General features: G+C 29.5%; 1 protein-coding gene across 1 annotated transcript; it reads right to left on the minus strand.

Annotated features, from left to right (window-relative positions):
* Positions 1 to 14,610: 14,610 nt before the first annotated feature.
* On the minus strand, positions 14,611 to 16,942 carry LOC108347173 (zinc finger protein HD1). Its single transcript, XM_017586327.2, has 4 exons — positions 16,124 to 16,942; positions 15,820 to 15,972; positions 15,315 to 15,443; positions 14,611 to 15,037 (listed from the first exon to the last, which is right to left on the minus strand). The coding sequence occupies exons 1-4, from the start codon at positions 16,727 to 16,729 to the stop codon at positions 14,933 to 14,935; spliced, it is 993 nt and encodes a 330-aa protein (XP_017441816.1). The 5' UTR covers positions 16,730 to 16,942; the 3' UTR covers positions 14,611 to 14,932.
* Positions 16,943 to 18,501: the final 1,559 nt, after the last annotated feature.

Consider the following 18,501-nt stretch of genomic DNA (forward strand, 5'->3'; position numbering starts at 1 on the left):
AATATAGATCTATTTATGAAACATATTTGACTTGAGCGTCGGAGTGTCTTCTGCAGGTCAACAACTTATTGTAGTGGATCGCGTTCTCGCAGAGGATTGAAGATCAAAAGAGAGCAGAGCAAGGAAGAACGACCGACCCTTGGACCAATTCAACCGAAACATTTTGGTGTCCACCGTGGGGCCGAGCGGCATCCCCATGAAGCAAGGAATAACCAGACGCGCGCTCGGTCTCGACATCGCTACTTCGGATCAACACCAGGTTTTGCAACAAGAGTAAAAAATTTCATAATAATTTTTAAAGGCATGTCTTTTGTTTTGAGAAATTTCAGGAACGTTCAACCCTACATACAACCTTGTGAGATTCCAATACTTTTTATTATAATTTATAAATTATAATTTTTATTTTATTTAACTCATATTTTTGTGAGTAAAAATATCCTCCAAGAAGGTTCAAAAATGCGTTTAACTTGTTCAGGTTCTACCGAACTCTTAATTTTAAATTATGAAATATTACGCACAGATGGTTCACAGTTGCTTTCAACCTTGTTAGGTTCTACCAACTCTTAATCTTAAATTATAAAATATTATGCACAGGATGGTTCAGAGCTGCGTTCAACCTTATCAGGTTCTACCAACTTTTAATTTTAAATTATAAAATATTATGCACAAGATAGTTCAGAATTGCATTTAACCTTGTCAGGTTCTAACCACTCTTAATTTTAAATTATAAAAATTATAAAATATTATGCACAGGATGGTTCAGAGTTGCGTTCAACCTTGTCAAGTTCTACCCACTCTTAATTTTAAATTATAAAACAGGGTTAAATATGTTTTTGATCCCTTAACTTTTTCAGTGAAAATTGGAATTAGTCCCTCTTCAAAACTTTGGACTAATTTAGTCCCCAAACTTTAAAAATGTGTGAATTTAGTCCTTTTAACCAAATTTTATTAACTTTATTTGATGTTTCGAATGCATTTCTCAGTTAACATTGAAGCAAAAATGTGTCAAACGGTATAAACAACTCAAATACTATCATGAAACGCACTTGAAACATCAAATAAACCTAACAAAATTTAGTTAAAAGGACTAAATTCACACATTTCTAAAGTTTGGGACTAAATTAGGCCAAAGTTTTGAAGAGGGACTAATTCCAATTTTCACTAAAAGTTTAGGGACCAAAAACATATTTAACCCTATAAAATATTATGCACAAATGGTTACGAGCTGCGTTCAACCTTATCAGTTTCTACCAACTCTTAATTTTAAATTATAAAATATTATGCACAGGATGGTTCAAAACTGCGTTCAACCTTGTCAGATTCTAACGACTCTTAATTTTAAATTATAAAATATTATGCACATGATGGTTCAGAGTTGCGTTCAACCTTGTCAGGTTCTAACCACTCTTAATTTTAAATTATAAAAATTATAAAATATTTCGCACAGGATGGTTCAGAACTGTGTTCAACCTTGTTTCTTAATTTTAGATTATAAGATATTATGCACAGGATGATTTAGAGTTGCGTTCAACCTTGTTAGGTTCTACCGATTCTTAATTTTAAATTATAAAATATTATGCACATGATGGTTTAGAGTTGCGTTCAACCTTGTCAGGTTCTAACGACTCTTAATTTTAAATTATAAAATATTATGTGCAGGAAGGTTCAGACCTCAACTTGGTCAGGTTATAATGGCCGCTCGGGGGAAGTCAGAAAAATGACTTCAGAAATCTCCGCTCAACGCAGGAAGTCAGAAAAATAACTCCTGCCTCAGGACCGCTCAGGGAAAGTCAGAAAAATGGCTTTAGAAATCCCCGCTCAACGCAGGAAGTCAGAAAATGACTCCTGCCTCAGGACCGCTCGGGGGGAGTTAGAAAAATGGCTTCAGAAATCCCCACTCAACGCAAGAAGTCAGAAAAATGACTCTTGCCTCGGGATCGCTCGGGGGAAGTCGGAAAAATAGCTTTAGAAATCCTCGCTCAACGCAGGAAGTCAGAAAAATGACTCCTGCCTCATGACCACTCGGGGGAAGTCAGAAGAATGGCTTCAGAAATCCCCGCTCAACGCAGGAAGTCAGAAAAATGACTCATGCCTCAAGCCGTTCGGGGGAAGTCAGAAAAATGGCTTTAGAAATCCCCGCTCAACGCAGGAAGTCAGAAAAATGACTTCTGCCTCAAGCCGCTCGGGGGAAGTCAGAAAAATGGCTTCAGAAATCCCCGCTCAACGCAGGAAGTTCGAAAAAGAACTCTTATCAGTCAACTACTCAACAGGTTCAACTTTGTCAGGTTCCAATTCCTTTTCATTATAAAAATAAATATTGAAGCGTTTACTTTATTTAAAAGCATATTTTTTGGAGTGAAAATCAGAGGCAAAAGATTCAAAGAGACTCTTAGCATTATGTTCAGTCTAAGGAACAAATCCAAAGAGAACTCCTAGAGTTCGCCGCTCGGTACATAGAGCAATGAAGACTTAAAGTATCGAATATAAACTCCCTAAATACAACGTGAGCGACCTCTTTTAAAGCTCATAATAATCTCTACGCACCTCTCTTAATAAAGAGCTTGCTCGGACTTGGGGGGCTTATGTACTATATGAAGTATATCGATCGGAATTGATTGTCATTAACCAAGTACTAATAGGTCATATTGCCTTACGCTCTACAAATATACGGCATTAATGATTAATTATTGGGTTTGATTACCTAAAATATATTGCACTAAAGGTTAATCAATGAACGTGGCTATGACAAGCCTTATAAGTAGACAACTGATGTCCAGGTACAGTGACATTTTTCTATCCTAATAAAATATAGACATCTTTATGAAACATATCTGACTTGAGTATCAGAGTATCTTCTGCATGTCAACAACTCATTGTAGTGGATCGCGTTCTCGGAGAGGATTGAAGATCAAAAGAGAGTAGAGCAAGGAAGGACGACCGACCCTCGGACCAATTCAACCGAAACATTTGTAATTTATGAAAATGTATTATGATCTTTGATAGGATTTTCTTTATATAATTAGAACATTACTTTAAAAATAGACTTTGTAAGAGGAATCTTTCTTAATTGATAAAAAAGATTAGTTTATATTTTAAAAATTTAACTTATATTTTATAATGAAATTATAGATCTTATATACTTATGTTTATATACGTTTTTTTATTAAATATATAATGCTAATTTATTGGATTGTTAAAATATGCACTTAAGTAACATTTATTACCTTTTTCATCACTTAAAAGTATGTATATATATTTTATTATCTAAGTTATCTTGAAGGATCATAAGTGCAATAGAATAATGACAATATCGTACTATAATATATTCCCCGATTACCAACTAGTACAACTGCACAAAATTCTGTATCAGTGGCACATGAAAATATATAAAAATTAAGGATTTACTTTTATTTTTGTGTTGCATTCAAATTGATGAAGTTGTAGTGAGAAAAGTTGGTCCACAGCCGCAGTTAAACATCACTAATGTGTCACTGTCACCTATTTGTTCAATCAATATAGACGGTGGATAAATAATTTTATTTTTTAAACTAGTGGTCAGAGACTGTGCATAAAAAAAATATCTGTTAAGAAAAATTAACTTTTGCATATATTGTGAAAATTGCTTTAATTTTTATACCTTGAGAAACACTTTTTTTAATAAATAAATATAAGATTAATCAGGTCATTGTGTGACTTTCAATTTATTATTAAATAAATAAACATCTTATTCCATATATGAATTGTAAAATGTATGAGTATAGCTATTTTGTATAGCTAGTTGTTATTAAGGTGTAATTTCAATGCCACCAAATTACAATATTCAGGGATCAATTAGCATGTTTTTGCCCATTTCCCTCTTTTTTAGTAAGAATCAAATTGATAGCATCTTACATCCTTGTAGTTTTGTGAATGAGTAATTTTGATTGTATTAATTGCAGATATAGTTTTCCAATGAATGCAAAATTAAACAATTCCAATCCGTTAATAATATTCATTCCATTCAATTTAATTGATAACAAAATAATAAATGGTGTCTATGAAAGTGATAATAGTGTCAATTATAAATTTGAATATTTTATTAAGTGTTTTTGTGTTATTTCGTTAATGTGACTTTAAAATAGTGATTTTAATATTTTAAAATATATTAAAAGAAATTAATATACTAAAATGAGTATATTTTAAATAGACAATCACTGGTGCAAAAATAGCCTATAACGTCATGCGTCTAATGTCTAACTAGTGAATAGTCAACATTAAATGCAATTATTAGACGTCGTTTATAATTGTAATTCGACGTAAAAGGATATAAAACGTAGGATGTCCCAAATGTCAAATGGTTGGTGAATTCAATAAAGATTTGAGTGGGAGATTGAAAATTCATTCATTTTATCTTAGTGTGCGACACCCTCTTCTCTTCTCAAACTTTTCTCGAACGAACTTTGACGACCATCACATGTAATTTTTCTTTCATTTGATACATTGCATGTTAATTAACTACTTTATGTATGATTTTCGTTTGTTTTGACTGATTATTTTCGTGTTTTCCTTCATAGGCACATTCTGCTTTCTCTCTCACTGGTGACGACACTTTATTCCGACGAATCCATCTATTGTTGAATTTGTTTGTTGTTTTTTTCGTTGAACTTGTTTATTGTTGTTTGATTGAACTTGTTTGTTGTTGTTTGATTGAACTTGTTTGTTGTTGGTTATTGTTATTTGTTGTTGATACTACACGTTCATAGTTCATGCTTTATAAAATACCAAAAACTGAAATTTGTTGTTTTTTTGCATTTCAGGTCTCGTAAAATTGTAAAAAAAGATCACAATTAATTAAAAAAACAAAAAAAATGATTAACGTCTAATATTGATTAAATTCAACGTCAATTTAATATCTCCCAATATGACGTCGGTCTCGAATTCGACGTGAAAGGCCTAAAATATTCGACGTTATAAGCTGTTTTTGTACTAGTGAGCGCACGAAATGCAACAAAAAAATCTTAACCGGTCAGCTCTTCTTTTATCGGTTATGTTAATTGTTAAGATTCACGTCATAACAAACTTTAACAGACGTCTTAATACTTTTTTAATAAGATAATTAATGATAGATCAAAATGAGTTAGTTTTAGTAAATTAAAAGTTATACATATAATTGAAAAAGTAAATAGTATTTATATTTCAAGTCCGTGAAATTTATATGAATCATTATTTATATAAGAAATTGTCTTTTTTTAAATTTGTGTTAAGTTAGGATTGTTTTTAAAAGACGTTTTAGAGAGTGAAAGGAGTAAAGTGTATTTAAACCATCTTATGTAAGAGTGTTGAATGATAAAATGGTACAGAAATAAAAAAGAAAATTAAAAGTGAAATTAAGTGTAAAAAAATATTTAATGAGAGGTCTGGAACACGTAGGTTATAGGTTTTGAAAGGAAAGTATAGTTGAAGGTTGCGTTTTGTGAATACTTTAGACGTTGGTAAAGGAATCTTGTGAAGAGCTAGGGTTAGGGAGATTTAGCATTTGACTACTTTTTTTTTGGGACATTCTCTATGCTTTAACCTTTGCCTTAATGCAAAATTAATTTGTAATTGAATCTCATTCCATAACAATAAAAACCACTCATTACAACCCAAGCATGTTCAACACCAACAATTAGTGCTCAACCTTCCTTCATTATCATTTTTCCAATTCAAAAGGGTAAAGTGACCAATGTCAAATTTTTTATGTAATAATTTTTTTAAAAAATAATAATGTTATAAATAAGTTGAACACTAATTACAGTCATTTAATCAAAGGTTCATTAAAAAAGTTATTATAAATACAAAATACATTTAATTCATTCATTTTACACGTTTATTATTATACCTAAACTATTTTTACCTTTCAAAGTTGAAACAACTTGATTAGGACAAAAGAGAGAAAGAGAACATTGGATAACATTAAAAAATTGGTACTGTACGTAAGATGATTGATGTACAAAAATACCAGTTTTCCAATCATAAGTAAGAGGGAGAATATATGTTTTGTAACACATGTACACCAATTGGCTTCTAAACTATCACTTTCCAGAGTTCAGCACACAGACAAACTTTAAATTCAATTTTTGTATTCACTTCTGATATTAATATTTACTGCTTTTGTTGAATTTCTCTTTCAAATATTGTTTTTTTTTTCGTTCGTAATAAATAAAACTAGAAAATTTAAAATATATAAGTTCATCTTTGTAACAAATTAAACAGTGCTTCATTTAAATCGACAACATATTAATAATTAGATACTTTTTTTAAAAGAATTTTGACCTTTTTTGAATTTAAATTCATTTTAGTAACTGCGAATGAAAATATTATTTTGAAAATGTAAAATTTATCCATTTTTAAATTTTATCTATAATTTGTATACTAAAATGCTATTTATCCAAAATGATAATATGATGTACGTTAAGCTATATGAAAAATATTTGTCTACATTATATGTACTATTATATTTACTGTTCTTAACATATTTGGAGTGTTTTTGACGTGAAGTATGAGATTTTCCAGAGTTGAATTTTTATATTTTTTTAATTTCAATGAAAAATAAAAAAATCCACCTAAAAAATTCTATCCAAAATAGTATGTAATATCAAAATATTTATAATAATTAATTATCAAATTCTCTAATATTTTTAAGACACTTCATAAAATCTTAAAAAATAATACATTTAGTTAAAACTATAAGTTATTGTATCATCATCATTCAACAACATCAAAAGTACCTGAGATTCATATATAACTTTGAGTTTTCATCTTTTAATTTACACAACTTAAAGTGTTGTGTTTTTATACTAAATTGTAAAACATATTTAGAAAAAGCCTGCAAATAGAACATATTTAACTTGATAATTAAATGAACTATAAATTAAACGACTTACAATTCACAGAAACTCAAAATTTTAAAATTTGAGTAGGATGTGGGTTGTGGTTTTGCAAGTGGGAGAGGAATCCAATTCCAACTATCCACTTTATTTATTTATCAAAAGTTCATGTTAACTACAAGCATAGTATATCCATCTATCACACATTTATTACAAATTTAACTTACATATATAACTTAAATAAAATAAGTATTGAATTATTAATTATATTTTAATTCAAACAATATATAAATATAATAAATAGTAAAATAAAGAATTATATTTTTATAGTTAATTTTTTGTGTTTTTTCTTTTTTATTTCTATAATTTAAATTATTTATATGTTACAGTATTTCATTTTCAATATAACATTCACAATATTATTATATTCATATTTTTAACTTACTTAAAAGGCTCAAAAGCTAGTATCCAAATAAAAGATTTGGGGTTAAATATGTTTTTAGTCCCTCAACTATCAAGCGAATTTGTTTTTAGTCCCTCTTTCAAAGTAAGTTACATTTTAGTTCTCTTCTTTAAGGAAACCTTAATTTTTGGTCCTCCAAAACTAACACCGTTAAAAATCAGCTGATGTGACTAACGTATGTGCACGTGTGTTCACAGTTGTGCTTCCTATCTCTTGCCACGTTGGTATTTTTAATGCAAAGTGAGAATATTGGTTTATTAGGTTGATTGGTAAAGTTAAGTGTATTGTGAAGGGTAAAGAGCGAAGACGAGATCATCATTTTTTCGTTCTTCCATGGTAGATCATCTTGTTGAAACCTATAAGACCATAAAACTAGTTAAACTGTACAAACCCCTTGTCATTTTTCCACACCTTCACTGATAAAATCTAACCCAAAGCTAAAAATTAAACTCCTTTCATCCACATTTCTCCAACATGCTCCCAAATCAAAAAACCTAAAACCTCATTTCCCCCTAAGCCAAAAGTAGAAACAGATCTAACCCCATGAAACAATGCCGCCAGCCACAAGACCCCACCTTTGAATCTGGAACCTCCATGCAGGCTCCTCCGATCTGCGAGGCTCATAAAAGGGGTCAACCAAAACGTTGTAGATAGGAACAACGCGACCGATAGGACCAATATGATGATGCATCTGGCGCCGAAAAACGTCTGAATCCGAGAACAGCGGCACCGACACTCCGCATTCCTCGGAGGATCCTCGGACGGAGGCAGAGGCTGCCGTTCTTCTTCGCCCTTTCCCATTGCAGAAGAACCGGAAGAGAGTTACAACCCATTCGCATTGGGTACACCCATTGGAAAGCTAAGTTCGAAAATGCAATACACTTGCGAGCAATACATTTTCGCCCTTTCCCATCCAATACACTTTCAAGCAAACTTTACCAATCAACCTAATAAACCAATATTCTCACTTTGCATTAAAAAATACCAATGTGGCAAGAGATAGGAAGCAGAGCTGTGAACACACGTGCACAAACGTTAGCCACATCAGCTGGTTTTTAACGATATTAGTTTTGGAGGACCAAAAATTAAGGTTGAGGACTAAAATGTACCTTACCTTAAAGAGAGACTAAAAACAAATTCGCTTGATAGTTGAGAGACTAAAAACATATTTAACTCAAAGATTTATATGATATATATTAAGGTTTAAATTCTTAATTGTTACTTTGTTCAAAATTTTGCCATAGATTTTAATTGGTTTGAATTGGATTTTTATTTTTTAAAATGTGATAAAATTTAAAACAATACTAATGACAATATTTCATGTATTAGGTATTAGTTTGTGTTTTTTTAATTATTTTTTTTATATTTTTATATTATATTTTAAAAAAATTATCACATATCAAATGAGGATTCTGTCACATGACAAAGACAGTATAACGTGACACTGTGATGTGTTACGGTTAGCATAAGTGTGATGTAAAATATCATTATAACATTTATATAAAAATTAAATTTGATTTTAATTTGAGAAGAAATTAAATTGCTTCAGTTTAAACATTATTTGAACTAAAATAAAATATAACTAAAGATATTAAATTGAGATTTTTCACGTACATTTGTCCCAACAGACAATCAAGGAGAATTTAAACCAATATATTAATTATCCTTAACTAAGAAAAAGATAATATATAAGAGATATATAATTTTATACTTGATTAAAAAATCCATTTACAATAATAGAACTTATTAATAATATTATTTGTTATTCATAGGTTTAAAAAAACTATAAACACCACACAAAAAAATATAATTATCTTATAATTATTACTCACTATTTTTTTTTAATAACTTAAAAATCGAAGAATCTTTAAAAATGAACTTTTCTTTTATTATAATTGGAAACTCGATCACAAGGTACCAACCGGATCAACAATACCTGAAAAAAACTACTGGCTCACTCGGTCGAATTCGTTAATAACACACATCAAAGTTATTTGTCCTTATATAAGAATGGGTAATTTAGAATTGTTTGTCATGTGAGGGTCAAAAAAATTCATGAAATTAATATAAAAGTGAAATTGTAATAAAGTGAGAATAAAAAGGGTAAAAAAATGATTTAAAGTTTTGTTGGTAGAATAGATGAAGTGAGCAATGTCCTTTTGAGATAGTATAGTATTAACGCAGACTTTGATGATGATGATCAAATTGACCAGCGCTGGATTCTCCACTGAAGCCAATTCAGAGGGTTCTGTTCTGTTCTCAGCTTAACTTTTCAGTTTTTCCAGTCTTACCCCAGACAAAAGTTCCATCGTCAATAACAGTGCCTTTTTTCTTGTCTGCCAGATCACATATATATATTACTATAAAACTTTTCATCTCCACTATGTTCTTGCACTCCCACTGCGTTTTTCGTTTCATTGCTAATCAAAATATTCCAAAGGACATGGATCGATCACTGGAACCTTCCATGTACCAATCACGACACTTTTCTTGGACTAAACAAAGAGCCACTGGACAACTTTTCCAAGCATCCCTAGGAATAAAATTCCAATAGGGTTAGCCTAAGCGAACCAACAACACACCCTAATCATCTTCTTATAATCTATAGCATTGCAATGATAGGCTGTTCAAGTGGTGCTGGTCAAAAGTGGCTGTTCAGCATCATTTCGGTGCTTAACATTATAAATTTTTATTACCATTTTCTCTTCCTGCTCTGCCCATTAAGGGCATTGTCTCCCTCTATCTCCCATCACTTTCTTATCATAATAGGAAGCTACATAGTTTATCATTATTTAACTCTCTCAGATTGTGCAGATGCGGTCTTTCTTCAGTCTTTGTTCTTTTTAACGATGTCTTATACATTAGATGCTTTTTGTTTCCTTTGGTTCCTGTTTTTAACCTTTTTAATTTTGAACGATATGCAATATTAGGGTTTCCATGTAATCAATATCATGGCACCCTTTACAATGAGAAGCATCTCTTTTGCTCTGGCACTGTTACAATGAAATGCCATTCTTTTAGGAAGAGAATATATATATATGAAAGCAGAGCATGCATCTTCTCACTGTGTTGTTCCTCTTTTCTAATTTTCAATATAAAGTGGTACTGTGTCGGCATCTGTACATGTAAGAGTTATCTTCTATTCTTCACATACATGTCTATGTTGTCCATGTTTTTGAGTATTGCTGCTAAAATGGCAGCTCAACACATGTTACCTACTTTATGCCAGCCTTTGATTGTATAATATAATTAATGCATTAATATTGGCACAATAATTCAGCCATTTTTTAGTTGGCAATCAATTTTTGCCTTTATGCTCTCATCAACAAAAGTATGCAACTCTTTATGCTTCTTTTAAATTCAAAACACAAGAAAAGGGACAAAGAGATCCCTTTATTATATCTTTCAATTCAATTAATTAACAAATATCTGCTTCTTGCAAAAACTATAACTGAATCTACCTTTTACTAAATATAATATATATATACAAAAAGAAGCAAGAGGGAGTTATATTTGCCTTACTATTACACTACTAGTATACTACTATTATCATCATCTTTTATATTTTTATATCATATAATAACATAGGTATTTCATCAGTGACCCTTTTATAAATTAATATTTTACATGGTTGGATATAATTCAAATCGAAAACAATTAACTAAACTAAAAAAAAAATCATTAGTTGATGGACTTAATTGATAATACTGTGTTATTATTGATAAAACAATTTCACTACTTAATTAAGCATAAAAAAAAATATTAATCATAAGCAACCCAGTCCTTGTAGCTAGGGCTATTTTTATTCTGACCTCCCATGAAGAAAATTTTAATGTCGGAATCGCGCTTTCTTAAAGAGAGATTGCTTATGAACTTAAGCAGAACCTAAATGACATTTGTCTTCCACTCCACACTTGAGTTTGTTGTGTGCTAAATGATCATTTAGAGCAAGATTTGACAGCACTAAAGTGCCAAAACATAAAATAATCTTAATTAGTAACCTTTTATATTTGGAATTTGTTTGACTGATGTTTAATTGGAAGATTGAATTCCACTTTACAAAATTGGTAAATTGAATTAGTGAAACAACTATATATATAATGATAATAAAATTTGAATGATCAAAGGGACGATTAAGTAATTTAAAATTTTAGTTATCTATGTATGGCCAAAATTTATAGTTTATGTTTCCGTCCGACTAAGAATTTAATTCCCAATTTTATAAATTTGTCCCATAGATGGTAATGTAATGTCTCAATATATTAACTATTTATATCATAAGAATATTTGTAATATCCTCAATGACTATAATATAAAAAAATTATACAATATTATGTAAGATAAGGTTTATTAAACTAATCAGTAAACTGTAATTTCAATCATGATATAATATTACATAAGATAGAGTTCCAAAATGTCTATTTGGCTATATTCTCACTCGTAACAATCACACATCCAAGTAAAATAAGAAAAAGGAGAATTAAGATCAAAAGAAAGAAATTTTTTTAATTTGATTGGTCACAATTTATTCTTAACTCGTCATCATCACTGATATCCTCTTATACACAAAATAGATAATTTAAAAGAATTTTTTAAAAGAGATAATAATATTTAAAAATAAATAATTAAATAATTAAGATTCTAAATTATATATTCTACACAATTTATAATTTTAACTTTTTATTTTATTAAAAAACATCTCTCATATATATATATATATATATATATATATATATATATATATATATCACAACATTTTACTATTATATATATATATATATATATATAATCATTTTATATAAATTATATATTTTAAAAAATCAATTAATATATATATATATATATATAATCATTTTATATAAATTATATATTTAAAAAAATCAATTAATATATATATATATATATATATATATATATATATATCACAACATTTTACTATTATATATATATATATATATATATATATAATACTCGATAAATTAAATAGCCTTTTTATATAAAGATATTCACGATAAAATAACTGATAAGTGACACACATATTTTTTTATTTATCTACTAGGTATTATTATTTTAACATCCACAAATTTTATATAAATATATTCACGGTAAAATAACTCCTACAACAAGTGAGTTGTCAACTGGTGTATTTTGTGTAAAAAAAACATTTTCGTTATCTACTGGTGAAGAAGAGTCGCTTCTATATTTAAAAAGAAATAAAAACATGGTATTTACATAATAAATAATAAACTATGATATCTGTGATAAGGTTGGAGGATATAAGTGTTTTAAAAAGTGTAAATAAGAATGTACAAGAAAAGTAATAATAATAGTTACACGGGTAAAATAAGCTACAAAATGTAATTTTAAAATAATTTATTCTCTCTTTATATAATTATAGATAATATTTCTACATAAGGTGAGAAATGATTATAAGATATAAATAAGATGGAGATATACTTACTTTAAATTAGGAATTTTAAAAATTGAACCGTTATTGATCATATTTAAAACTCTTGGATAAATTAAAAAGTTTTTATTCTGTTATCTTATAACAAAAAATATTTAAATCTTGTAAATTAATTATACAATGAAATGAATTAATTGATAAATATCAATTATTTTTAAGTTATATCCAATTTTGTATATTTAATCCATTTAAAATGAGCTCTCAAAATAATGGTTAAATTAATAAAATTTAATATCTATAAGTATTGATATAGAAGAATAAATAAAGGGTGGATACTGAGTCAATTAATGAATGAAGTTGTACTACTAACTTTTTGTGATAATGGTGCCTTTTGAGAGAGAAAATTGCAAACCATAATAATTTTGCTAAAAAGTCATCTTTGGTAGAAAGTCACTTCTAACAGGGGAGGTATTTGGGGTTTAGAGTGTACATTGATGGAGCCATAATACTGGACAAATTTATATAATTTTAAGAAATTAAAATTAATGTAATATATAAATTTAAAGAAAGGATCTACAGAAATTAATTCTACAAGAGAGATTATCTAAATCAAATTCGGTATAAACTATAATTTTAATTTATAAAAAAAATCATTTTTTCATATTTTTTTCTTTTTGAATATTTGGAGAGAAGTTGGTGCAAACGTATGTACAAAGTAATTAATAAATTTTGATTTCCAAATAATAAATTAAGAGCAAGAGATGAGTGAGATGCTTAAGTGTATATATATATAGATTTTTCCACTTTAATGTTTAAAAGAGGTTGTGCGAGAACTTAAAAAAAATGTGTAATAGTAGTGATGAATTATATAAAATGAATATAAATTAATAAAAAATTATTTATAGTTAATTTTTTTATTATTAAAATATTATAATGTCGTCTTTTTAAAAAATTACTGTTACTTTTATACTGTGTTTGGACGAAGCAATTTAAAATAATAATTCATTTATTTGGAGATTTAAATTTTTTTTAAGTAAAATGACTAAATTAAAAAAATTGCAGAATTTTAAAAAATTACTCCAAATAACTAAAATAATAAAAATTTGAAATTTATTAAAAAAAAGAAGAGAATTGAAACTCATTTAGATCAAGTCATCTCGACAATTAACTTAAGTTGATTGGCTCAACTATGAACTCAAACTGACTTGACTTAATCTTCGATCAAAGTCAAAGGTTGAGCTTAGACCAATAGTCAAGTAGAATGGATTTGAGTCGAAATTCAACCTAAGTTGAATGTTGAGTCTTGTGAGTTTTTGTTGATATGGCATAAATTGAAGCTTGAGTAAATTCGACATAAACTAAAGGTTAAGTCGATTTAGCATAAGTTTGAATCGAAGGTCGAGTTGAGTTGGCTTGGATCGAAGGTTGAATCGAGACAGTTTGGATCGAAGATTGAGTCAAGTTAGTCTAGACCAAAAGTTGAGTTGAATTGGTCTCGATCGAAAGTTAAGCCGAGACAATCCTTATTGAAGATTGAGCCGACCTTTTTCCAGATGAATATCGAGTCAAACTGACCCCACTGAAGGTCAAACAAAATCGACTTGATCGAAGATTCAGTAGAATCAGTCTAGCAAAAAGTTGACACGAATCTTTTCGAATAAAAAGTGAACTAACTCAACTTAAGTTCTAAATTTAACTTAAAATGTAAATTGTTATAAAAAGAAAATCAAAATAATATATTTTAATTATTTTATCCATACAAACTATTTAGATAATAAAAATAACTTAATTATAAGTAAATCAAATTCTATATTTCAATAATCATAATATTAGACTATTTATTGGCTTAATGAATAAAAGCATTATCATTTTTATTTAAAATAGTTCATGCATGACTATGGAATAAGATTTGTTTTATATGTACACATTTACTCTAATCAATTGGTAAATCATAACTTGGAATAAAAAAATATATATAGTAGTGCAAGTGTGCAACTACAACTAAACTAACCAGCACCCTTGTCCAACAACCCAATTTCATGTTTGTCCTATGGAACATCTTAGATTCCATGAACACTGACTTATTCATAAATTTTATTTAATTAAATATAAAAAAGACCAAAAAAAAAAGTCATCTGCAATTAATAATATTACAACAAGCCTGAACTTTCCTAAAGGCTCTTCCATAAAAATGTCTCTTCACTCTTCTATATCTCAAAAGCCACCATACTGAAACTGAGTTGCTCCATACCTTCCCAAATATTGTTCTGCTCCCACTGTTACATCGTCTTGTTCTTCATGCAATCGTAATTCTTCAATCTACTCCATAAAAACATGAATTATCAGCTTCATTTAAAGTACAATCAATAGTGTTTCGTAATGTCATTGTAATTAATACTAATATCTTAATTAACTAGATCCAGTTTCTACAAAAGAAAAGAAAATTAAGAGGTAGAATGAGTTTATTTTCTCATATAAATTGAAATTTAACTTATATATACGTAAATTTTTGGAGAAGTTACATGATAATAAGGAAAATGTCACCATTTAAAGTTAAAAGTGGAGAAAACAACAAAAAATACTACAATATATTTACCCAGAAACCAACATCATCTTCGTCTCGTGTTGAACATGAAGCCTTGGGATTGTCGATGGCTTCGTCGTTGCGGGCGAATCTGCCACGTATGCGTGGTCGATTATCTGCTAGAGTCTTTCGGCATGCATACTGTCACCACAAAATAAAAACAAAAAACTGATGCATTAATTCAGACCTTTCCTTTTCTCCTTCTACTACTATCTTAATCAAGCATGTCTAATGGCAACAAAGCAGTATTACGCAGTCATTTCATGCGTTGTAGCATTGTCGAAACAGTTACAAACTTACTTTTGTCGTTTGCAGAAATCAAAATTTGTTTCTGTATTATGTTAAACATTTTATGAACTACAGTGGTATCAACAATATGCCTTATTCTCTCTGCAATTTCATTTCACAAACTTTTCACTAAAGAACAATGGTTTGTATAAAGCAAGTTGACATTATTTGTGTAAAATAACAAACACATCGTTAAAAAACAAAATGGTGTCTGTTACTGTTTCCCCACCTTAATTGTCTTGTTGAAATTCCTCTGGGTTCTCTTGGCTCTGTATTTCGAGATTCTTTCTTTCCTCTCTTCCGCACTGTAACGCCCTACTTTGAAGTTGGATTCCTCCAACAACGGTGCCTCCGTTGGAGACATGCGATTTTCCTTCATGTTCTGCAAATAAATAAATAAACTCGAATCAAACCAACTTTAATGGAAAAAACGAAATAAATTTGATAAGAAGAAAGTAAAGGCAGCTATGTCATGGTTTTGTTAAGAATAGAATTTGTCAAAGAGAACAAAATCTTGGCGTTGTTGTTTTTACCTGCAAATCTCCGGTGCTACAAACCCTTCTCATTTGTCCGGTGAAGAGAGTGTCTTCAGGGGAGCTCAAATCATGCCTTTGAAATTTGGGAGAGTCCACAAGAGTATCAGTGTAAGGTTGTGACAGAAAACCTGGTTTTGCTTCAAAGGAGTTGCTGCTGAAGCTTCTGTGCATGTACCTGGAAAAATTTTCAGCACCACTGTAACTGTGAGGAAGGAGTTGTTGAGCGTAGACACAGTCAACACCCAATTGGGCTTCCTCAGTCTTCACTTCAGAGGCATCAAAAGCTGAGAAAGTTGCAAACTCGTTCGCCAAGTTTTGGCCATTTGACAGCGGCTGGACGCGGTTGGCATGGTAAAGGCTGAGACTTTCCAAGTGGGAACTTGGAGGGGAGAAAGAGAAAAAAGATGGGGAAAAAGGGTCTAGAGAAGGGAGAGAATTGGAATTGGAATTGGAATTGTCCTGAGCTACGTTAGAGGGAGAATTGGGGAAGAAAGGAAAAGAGTCAGAGAGAAAAGGAAGGTCTCCAACTCCATCAGAGGAGAGAAAGTCTGAGTTTGAATGTGTGTGGAAAGTGGTGTCGTAAGAGTAGAGATCAGAAGACATAGGAGCGAAATTTGTGGAAGAATTGAACCTATGAATCAACTCCAGAAACACAGAAAATGCTTAGCGAAACAACTTAAACAATAGTAATAACGAATTTAGTTTCTTCTTCTTCTCTTTCTCTTGTGCTGTTTTGTCTATGTATTTTTTTTGAGTGTGCACTTGTAGCTTTGAAAGAGGAAATTGAAGGCACTGAACAACACGACAACCACATATTGGAGTTTCATAGCAGTGCATCCATATATTTATAGTAGGGAGAGAGTACATTTTTTTTTTTACTTTATTTTTATTATTAGGATTAGGATTATTATTACACTCAACAAAATTTTACATATTTTTATATCTATTATTTTATCTTTTAGTTGCTTTTTATTATAAATATAAAAACTAATGTTTTCATGGCAACAATATATCTAAAAATAGATTGTAAGTGGTGCCTTTAATGTAAAAAAAAAAAAGTATTTTCCTATTATATCACCTCTTACCCCTTTTTTATATAAATTTACGGTCATCTTATCAGATTTTAGAAATTTGATTGTTAATATATTTCATTCAATTGTTAAAAATAAATTTGCATACAAATTATAATATAGTAAATTAATGCTTAATAAAAGCTTATTAGCAAATGATAAAACTCACTTTGACTAGATATACAAGTAAATTCAGCTTATTTGAAGTAAGGTTTTTAACATTTTTTCTACAAGAGTCTCAAACATGACATTAGACATTAATAATAATATGATAACGGTTCATTAACAAATAACACAGGTCTAAACAAAAAAAAAATCTCTATCACGTGACACAATAGATCAAACAAACAATAAATCTTGATAAGATCAATTTCAAATGATGATGATATCATTTTAAGAAGGAACTTCAAACCTAACTCAATCTTATATAAGGTAAAGTTTACACTCATTTATGTAAGTGTAGCAAAGACTTTCTATATCGATGAAAAAAAAATCTATATAAGTTATGGAACTGACATAAATACAGTTGGCATAGAAAATTTTAACTTGTTATGTTGATTATAGAACAACCGACATAAAAAATTTATACCAAATTCTCCATGAAACTCTAATTTCATCATTACTTATTGCCTTCAAACACTCAATAATGATGCAAGATCTCAAACCTTCCATTAACTCCTTACTCCCTAATTCCTTCTTCGTTCAAAACTATTAAACTTCAATTAAGAGTTATATGTGGAAAGAATATGAAAAATAAATGAAGTGAGCAAAAACAATCATTGTAGTGAGGAGAGCAACAATATTACCAAAAATAGCGAATGTGAGTACAACAAGAAAGAACTTCGACAATGCGGCAAGGAGAGCAAAAAATGGAAGAATGACGGGAGCGAGAACGATGCAAATGAATGTGGCAACGAGGAGAACGAAAACAACAAAGAGAAAAGGGAGGAGCGAATGTTAGAGCAATGTGAATGCAAATGTAGAAAATAGGCTTTAACATGAGGGAGATTACTTGTAGTGTGGTGAAAAGGGGAGAAGTGCAAAGGAGGAGCAAATGGGAGAAAGTGAAATGAAATACCAAAAGAAAAAGATGAAGATTTAAAATATTATGTCATTTTATTACGCATGTATCACCGCTTCACTTTATGTCGATTATAAGTATAACTAGTATATAAAGTTTTATACTTTATTACGAATTTATCACTACGTCAACTCTCTATATCGGTTCTAAATATAAATGACATAAAAATTCTTATCATATATAAAATTGTCACCATGTCATTTACTATTGAAAATGGATTACAA

The sequence above is a fragment of the Vigna angularis genome, chromosome 1, assembly GCF_016808095.1.
Source record: "Vigna angularis cultivar LongXiaoDou No.4 chromosome 1, ASM1680809v1, whole genome shotgun sequence".
Taxonomy (NCBI): Eukaryota; Viridiplantae; Streptophyta; class Magnoliopsida; order Fabales; family Fabaceae; genus Vigna; species Vigna angularis.